Consider the following 9,136-nt stretch of genomic DNA (forward strand, 5'->3'; position numbering starts at 1 on the left):
ATTCTACTTCTGTAGACAACGCAAAGATTTTACCTTTGTTAACGTTTTGTAGTGTTTTTGTTGAAATAATGGGACCTCATGTTTTCAGAATGCAATCTCTAAACCAAACCTCCCAAAGCTACATTAGTGCTCACAAAGTCAGCACATGGGTGGGAAAGGGTGGCAGTTTCCATGTTCCTGATCACAGTAAATGAAGATTTTCTTGGGTAGCCAAGAACTCCCCTTTCTAGCTAACCACGGCTGATAGAATGTAGGGGTGCCATTTTTCTGGAGTTTCAAAAGGTCTTTCAGAAGTTCAGCAAAACTTTTCAAAGTGAGATTTTCAGATAGAACAGACATGAGTCATTTACAGAGGTTACTATTCACACTGACTGTATTTACATAATTTTTCCATTTTCTTTGTTATCACCATATTAACTAGTTCTCAGACACCAATACTAATACTACTGCAATGTGAACATGTATTGGGTGTCCAGCTGGTGTGACAGGTTGTTTTGTTTTGGTTTTTTCCCCAGAACCAATGGCAAACTCTAATGACAGCTGTATAAAACTACTACAAAAAGATAATTGATTTCTACTTACTCTCCTCTCCACATACGCAGACTCCATAATTTAACACCAAATGTTTGTAAGAAAGCTGGCTCATCATACTTGCTGCCTCAAAGAAGGACTTTGAGGAAGGAGGGATTGAGAAAGAATAAATATCAGTGAAAACAAAACACCAAAACATTAGAGAGAGAGAGAATAAATATCAGTGAAAACAAAACCCCAAAACATTACATGGTTTCTCATAAATTTATTAAAACCATGTGCGTTTTTTAAAACATTTCAACTTCCATCTCATTGCAAAGACCCTGTGTAACATATTTTATATTGTTTGTGGTTGGTTTAGGTTTGGGATTTTTTTTTTTTTTTAACATAAGTGATAACCCACATTCCAGAGAGGTTAGCAATCTCTTTTTCTGCAGGCAGGTGTATCTCCACATTTTAAAAAGAATCTTTCCTTCCACGTCAGTTAACTAAGTAAAGTAAACAGCAGACAAATTCATGACGCACTATTCAGTTTCCAATTTATTCTTTCATAATGCACCATTCAGTTTCCAATTTACTTCTTCATTATTAAGTTAAAAGACAAGAAGTATTATATCACTTATCCTTCACTGCAAGACCTTACCTAGCCTTGTCAGGAAGGTTTCAGATGCTTTTATTTCGTTAGTAATTTTTTTTATTCTCTTCAGTGGCATCTCCAACTACACTTGCTTGTGTACTGATTATTCACCCAACACAACAAGGTCAAAACTAGCACATTTTCCTTCAGGTGACTATATTTGTATTTCTGTACTCTTAGTCCTTTTAACAACTGATTTTCACTTAACTTTAGAATGTAAGTATGTTACCCAGCTTATTAAAATTAAAATACGGGTTATAGTTTCTTTATTGTTTTCAGTTGTCCAAGTGCATGCCCACATTGCTTACGAATACTAGCTATTCGAAATGTCTTTTCCTTTTTTGCTTACGTTTTCATATAGATTTGTCTTAATCGAAAAGTTCAGTAAACAATGGACTGATTCTCTTGGCTTGCCGTAAATACAGCTAGATTAATTAGTAATTTGATACAATTATATAACCAAAATAATCAATAAACAGCCATATAAAGTCACATTAATATATTAAACACTACCACATCTTTTTAAAGTCTTGAAAATTAAATTCTCACATACACAATCTTGGGCTCAATTACATTACCAGTTTATTAGTTTTTGCACAAAGGCATTTCAGGTTTGCTCACAGCTTCACTCAAACAATGAAAAGTCTAACTGAATACAGATGATTCTACATATGGCAAGTGTTTCTCACACATAAATACTTCCGATTTTTTATGACTTGATGTGAAATGTTGATTTTACTGGAGAATCAGTAGGACTCCAAAACATTGAAGATACTCTATCAGAAGAAAGTAATTTTCCATGAATGTTGGTCTTTCATCTGTACATAATGAATTTACTGGTAAAGGTAATTCTGTGGCCAAACCACCTCTTCTGCAGTACTTGGATCATATAAAGAAACTGTTTTCTGGCTCTCAGTGGGTAGCTCTGAATTTTCTGACAGACGGTGGGGAGAGGGGAAATAAAGTACATAGGTATACTTCCCAAAGCCAGTCTCAAATCCACCCTCCCAGTGTCACAAGGCCAAGAATGAGCTTGGTTCAACATACAACCCTCTACCATATAACAAATACTCATTTATTGTAAGAAAAGTAATGCTCAACGTAGCACAGACAAACGTTATATAGCAGTCAACAATCACACCAACCTCAGAGTAGTTTCTATGCACTTTATCCAGCACCTTTAAAAGAACTTCAGTTTGATGGAGCTGGCCATAGTCTCCCACTTCTTTCCTTACACCTTTGAAAATCTTAGTAAATGTGCCCTGTCCAAGACTCTCCTCCTAAAAGACAGGAAGGACAAAGATGGGAAAAAATCAGAAATCTCTGCCTGTTTTGCAAAAGATCTCTCAAACAACAACCCTAAGTAACGCATATGCAAATCTTTACAGCTAGCACACCTCTAGAGTCAGACTGAGGGGACAAGGAAGCAACTACATCAGAAACAGCTTAAATCTTTGCTTATTTTTTACTGACTCCTCAAGGATCTCAGAAAATAACTTGCTGCAAGAACCAGAGAGGAAGGAATTGCTGTTATTAAGATGTATTTAGGCATCCCTAGAAGTAAAGAAAACAACTGCTATTGCAGTCAAAAAGACACTTCTTATTTTAAAAAAACCCAATTATTTGTATTAATGGAAAACCTAAAAAAAATTCTTTTCTCTCACAACTCTACCTACGGAAGGATTACAGCAATCTCTCCTAGCTCAGATAAGGTCACATAAGGCTCTTGTAAACATATACTGAGTTTTTTAAAACTTAGTGTGTATTAAACGAACCATCTGCAGTGGAAGAAGCAACTAATGGACTTACGAATATCAAGTCCTCATTCCGGATTTTGTGAAAGACCATCTGGTTGACATTATTGTGTCTCTGTAGCGTAGGTGATGAAGGTACATCAGAAACACTATTGCTTCTGAAGACTAGGAGATTTGATTTATCTGGGAGAAGAAAGGGGGTGGGGAAAAGAAAAACAAAGTAAATTTTTAAAATACAAAACTAAACCAATATTATTTCAGAAGGATTATTAATGAGGAACTGTTAATCCAACAAAAAGAAGATATCACATTGAGATCAGTTTATTCAAACAGCGACACAGTATTTCATTAAACAAATTCAAAGTCTGATTTTTTCTAACCAGGAAAACCACTTAGGTTCACTCAGCTATTTTAAGTTCCTTAAGTACACCTACTTTTGAAAACATTCTGAAAACATTCCTGCCTCCTTTCACATTTTAACTTCTGCTGCATTTGTAGTAACAATCAGGGACGGAAAAAGGGGATGTAAGTCACCTTCTTCTTTTATATTATGAAGTCACTCTGTTAAAGACATGCATATCTTTCTGATGCCTCTTTAAAGCTTTTACGTATTTTTGCCCCGGCAGCACTTCAGTGATTCTCACTGCCTTATGTTTACCAGAGTAATTATTCTTTGAGTGATTTTGAATAAAGGCTCTCCACAAAGCAGAGCAGGTCTGTTAGTAAATCTAAAGCTGATAGGTACATATTTGTGGGTATATGGGTGCATGCATGTGCAATTATATTTATTCAATAATTTATAATTCTGATGCATATACATTTTTTTTTTATTTCAATGGAAATAAGGTTACAAAATTATTCTCTGTAATGTGCATATGTATTTATTTGTCAAATCTTTTCTAAGCTTTTAATCCATTGGCTAATTTCAATCAAATTTGAGAGAAGTAAAAGTGATTTCAAATAGTCTGTTCTCCCAAGTTTTTGTTTAAATAGGGACTTGAATAGAGACAAAGACTAACTAATATCAACTGTAAGTAGTACTACTTATAATAAGCAAAAAGAGAAGACGTTATCAGAATTCATAAAGGAGAAAGATATTATGAATATCAAAGCTAGGCAAAAACCTTTAATGTAAATTCAAGAAAAATCCACTCCTCAGGCAGGAGCTCTATTCCATGTGTATTTTTCAGTGTTAAAAAGAAGCTGAAATCACACTGCAGCCTTGGCATAATTAAGCTAAGATATTAACAAACAATGAAAGAAATTCACTGGCACTGTTGGTTCCATCGCTTACGGAACTACCCTCAGTGAGAAATGATACATTCAATAGCATTTTCCTTCTAAAGACATGCTGCTGCACACAATCCACTGCAATTAAGAAACCAGTTTTGCTTCTAATCATGAAACTGGCCACCCTGATTCCTTCTGGAAGACCATCTTATAACAAAGTAAAATTTGGCAGACATGAGGACTGAAAACCATGACTAAGAAGATGAACAAATAGGTCAGTGAAATTTAAAAATCTCATACAAACATATGTATCTACCTACCTGAGAGTCATTTAATGTTAACTTGTTTTTAAATCTTTAATCTAAAAGTTGGAAACCCTTCTGCTTAGAAATAATCTCTCTCTTACCTTTTGGTTTTGGAGGACAGCATTTGATGAATTGGAAAATTATGCTGTCTGAACGGACAGTTTCCGTCTGGTAACAGGTCAACAGATCTTTAAGATTACCAAAACTTCTCTTGGTTCCACTAAGATTATATTCCCCATTCTCATTCTTCGTAATTAAGCAGTGTTTATAATCAGTGGTATTCTCACGCTGCAGAGATTTTTTCCATTAAAAATAAAATTGATCAGTATTTAGTATTTAAAAGCTTATTTAAATGTATGGCATTCTACTAATTAAAGAAAGAATGCTTCAGCAAAGTATTACCATAATTTGTTATTTTGTTCTCACTATGTAACATTGATTCTGAGAAAACATGATTGTACTCCCACCACTGGAATTAGCATGTTGATGCTAAGAAAAACAAATGTTATGAAATCTGCAAAGGTGGAGCTGAGAAAACGATAATGGATCCTAGGAAAAATCCTTCAGAGTTAGTAATGAAAGCTTCTTCACCCTTACAGGGGATAATATCAAAACAAAATTTTGTTGGAAGCAATAGCCCAAATGCTCATGCTCCGTGTTCTTTTGGCAAGCATTTGGAGATCTCAGCTGTATTTCTATTTTTCTGTCATGTACAGTACAGTTGTTCCTAGCACAGATTTTCGATATGCACTGAATTATTTTTACAATGAGTCTTGAAAAGATCCCATTAAACATTTTTAAACAAGAGGAGCTCTTAACAGTACTTTCATGGTCCTTCACATCAACACTGCAGAAAATGTTCCAACAAATTCTGAATCTCAAAAACCTTCTAACAGCTTGCCCAGAAAGAATCAGAACAAGGAAAAAAAAAAAGAAAATGTGGCTAGGTCAGTTAATGGCAGGCTTAACTCACAAGCTTAATTCTCAGACTTTGACTCTCTAAGCTTGCTCAGGGCCTGATACCTTAGTTTAAAAAATTCCCTATCAAACACACTTAACTGACTGGACATTTTGTGAATTTTTGTGCAACTGATCTTAAAATGGCTGTTTACTTCTCCATCCACACATCAACACTATTTTGTCATTTTCAGAGATGTACATATCTCTGTCAGTATTTAGCGAACTTGCTAGCTTGCTGTAAACCAGCAGGAAAACCCATGTATTACCTTCCCTAACTAAAAACCCAAACATAGCTCTGTTAATTAATTAAAGAGAAGCCTATCCTTGGAACAAGATCATGCAATTATGTAACAGCAAAATTAAAGTACTGTATTATCACTAACTACAATCTCACAGAGGAGAGGTACATCTGGTTCTTTAGCTGCATGAGAATTGCAAGCATTTCAAGGGTGGCTCCCACTCTAGCTAACACCAGATTCCAGCAAGCGATCTGTGTTGACGTAATAGCTGCCAAATAATCTGGCTGGCCCAGCACTGGGGATGGGGATAGGACCCAAACCCAGAAGAACCTGTGAAGGAGAGAGACTCAGATCACTGAGGGCTGTATACCCAGTCTAACTAAGCCCTATTCAGAGTGGTGGAGCAAAACCCCAGGAAAGAATCCAACTTAAAAAAAGAAAAAAAAAAAACAAACCAAACCGTTCTACCACCCAAACATTTATTGAAGTCCCAAGGGCCATGTCACCATCCCTAGAACTCCCAAGCCCTCTTCCCTCCACCTGTATTGTTCTCCTAGGCATATGGTATGTGTCGTTAGTGATTCTTTACCATAAAAGTATTTTTCTCACAAGACACTGAAAGTTGGCCAATCTGACAGAAATAGCTATAAAATATACACATCAGACAAACATTCTGAAGAGAAAATCCAGAATCATTTACTGAACATTCCAGGCTCATTATTATAACGCAATAAAGATTATACAGGTACTATCTAAGGCAGAATACAAACCTCTATAGCAAAGGTGAGGAAGTATTTTTTAAAATCTTTAGGACTGCAACGAAGAACGTAGAAACCAGTCTGATTACCTGCTTTCTTCAGTTTACTGATAGCAAAGTCCATGCTATAGTAAAAAGAAAATGTTTAATATTGCATAATTTCAAAATCCAGGAACATCAGAGATTGGCCAATGAGCACTATTACCAGATATCTAATACAAGGACAATTCAAACTCTTAATTTTTTACAGCTTCCTTTAAGTTAATCTTTTTGTCTCTTTATTTTCCAATATTCAGGGTGGCTACTTATGTAGAGAGCAGTATATTAAAAATTCTTAATACTGGAAACACCACAATTATTTATTTGATGAGAAATCTTACAGCCTAAAAAAGTATATTCCCCTAGGCTTATGATTTGATGTTCATATGATGTTTTATAGTAATAAAACTGCCTAATAAATAAGCTAAAATTAGCAAAACATTTGCATGGGTGAAAAAGGTGCGTTTAACTTGGGAAAGGGCTAACAAGAAAGAGGAGTTGAAATAAAACATCATTTGTTACTACAAGAACCAATTTCCCCTTAAACAAGGCTTGCTAACTGACTATTTCTATCCATTTCAGGGAATGAGGAATAGAATGGCTTAGAAAGGTCTAGACACATTGCACATCCTTCTAAACAGCCCTAAATAAATATCAATATACAGCATTAGTCATTAGTGCAAGAAAGTGATCAGAACTGCATAGGTCTCCATCCTTCTCCTCCTTCATCTCTTCTGCAGGTTATAGCACCTATCCTCTTTCTGTCATTGGGAAATTTACAGAACTATTCTGTATTAGATGAGTAAACAGTGCTAGTTTCATTGAACATACCTTGCATGTATCAGCTTTCAAGCTTTCTGTAGCTAAAGCAAATACCCATTTTATTCCGCCTAACAAAACATTTCTAAGCTCTCATGTGTGCTTCTGCCAACAATAAGCAATACTATATGAACTATTAAAAAAAAGTTTAAAAAAAAAAAAAAACGAAGGTACTAAATTATTTCTTCCTCAAAAAAAAAAACCCCAAAACAAAAACAAAGAAAGCAAACAAGGAGACAACATTCCTTAAAACCAAACAAAACCTCCAATTTATATGGCTAGCAGTTTACTGCAATCCTTACTCAAATACTGAAGAGTATGTTATCTGAATTTGCCTTTTGCCCTTTGACATTCAGATAATATAACTGCTAGATGCTGCAGGGAAAACATGAGATCCTCTGTCTATGACACTGTATGGTAGTAACTATAATTCTGTAAAATCAGCATCACAACTTCGCTGCCTGTCTCACTTGAAGAAAAAAGAATTCTAAGGGAAGAAAATTAAAACCAGAATCTTTCAATTTATTTTTTATAATATTGCATTGTTTTAAAGCATTGTATTTTGCAAAATGAAAAATAATAGGAAAAATATAAAGCATTTTATGTTACATAAGTGTAATAAATTCACATTTCAAGATGTCCCTCATGGTTCACAGTCAACTAAAATTCATCTTTCAAAAATAATATCACCTTGTTATATTGCTAAAAAATTGCTTACAAAATTGGTCCGTGGCAGTTGCTTTGGATATTTTCAAGGACTGATGGTGGTGCTACTTCTTTACAGAGATAATGGTGGGCATCCGCAGTTAATCTGTAATATCCATCAATTAATGATACAAAGGAGAGGGCTTCTCTTAACGACTGAAATTCAGCCTCCTGTTAAATTGCCAGGGGACAATAGGGGAGGGGTATGGGAAGAGAGAAGGTGGGGGGGAGAGAGAGAATGAGAATTTCAATTTTTAATAGGCAACACAAAATTCCTGGATATGGTAATGGTATAAAAGATATAAATATATGCACACATTTAAGACATCCAGATTGTTTTTAACTATTATTTGTAGAGTTCTACCTTCATGGTGCCACCCAAAACTTGTTAGCAACCTTCAATGTTCAAAATTAAACCCAAATCAAACAAATCTGCCATAAAAAACCCCTTACTCTAAATATATGAAGCAGCAGAGGAATGCTGACAAGAGGGAACATTTGAAAGGGAAAAACTGAGCAGACACCTACTGCACTGGCATCATAGTGTTATTCCTAAAGGAAAACCTTCGCTTATCAAAGATTTATGGGGCTGCCTTCAAGTAGCAAAGAAAAATCTCTAGAAAAGTACCTGCCTGAAAATTTAACTAGTAGTCAGCAAAAACTGGCATTCTGAGCTGGATCATAGATAGAAGCTGACTACTATGAAAAGAAGGGATGGAAGCAGGGAGAAGAATAACACGGTCAAAGGAAAATGGGGTGTGGAAAAGGTCTATGCAGAATACTTTGAACAGGTAAGAGCAGGGCAAAATTAAACCCATCTGTAACAACATATTTATTACTGCCAATAAAGGAAAATAGAGTCTATTTTTATGTAATTATTTATATTTTCTTAATATTTTGACAGTTATATGAGAGCATTAAAGGCTGTCTTTACTTCAACAGAGAAGTGTTACTCTACCATCTAGTCACACTAGATTTCATTCAGTAGCGTAGCCCAACAGAACAGGCTTTAGTACATGCTGCACAAGTTTGCCCATGACACTGGGGACACACTTAGTGTCTGAACACAATTCCTTGGCAAGTTCTTTGCTAGACAGCAATTAAAAAGCTGGTGCTTTTGATCACGTGCCATGCTATACTCCAACTGAGAAAGAGATATT

General features: G+C 35.2%; 1 protein-coding gene across 1 annotated transcript; it reads right to left on the reverse strand.

Moving 5' to 3' along the window:
* Positions 1–582: 582 nt before the first annotated feature.
* On the reverse strand, positions 583–8,147 carry LOC104083450 (tyrosine-protein kinase JAK2-like; the record flags this gene model as incomplete). Its single annotated transcript, XM_009586934.1, has 6 exons — positions 583–670; positions 2,314–2,448; positions 2,978–3,105; positions 4,559–4,745; positions 6,427–6,538; positions 7,990–8,147. Coding segments are annotated over 6 exons (808 nt in total), but the record flags the coding sequence as incomplete, so codon positions are not given.
* Positions 8,148–9,136: the final 989 nt, after the last annotated feature.

Source organism: Fulmarus glacialis, unplaced genomic scaffold, assembly GCF_000690835.1.
Source record: "Fulmarus glacialis isolate BGI_N327 unplaced genomic scaffold, ASM69083v1 scaffold8461, whole genome shotgun sequence".
Lineage (NCBI taxonomy): Eukaryota > Metazoa > Chordata > Aves > Procellariiformes > Procellariidae > Fulmarus > Fulmarus glacialis.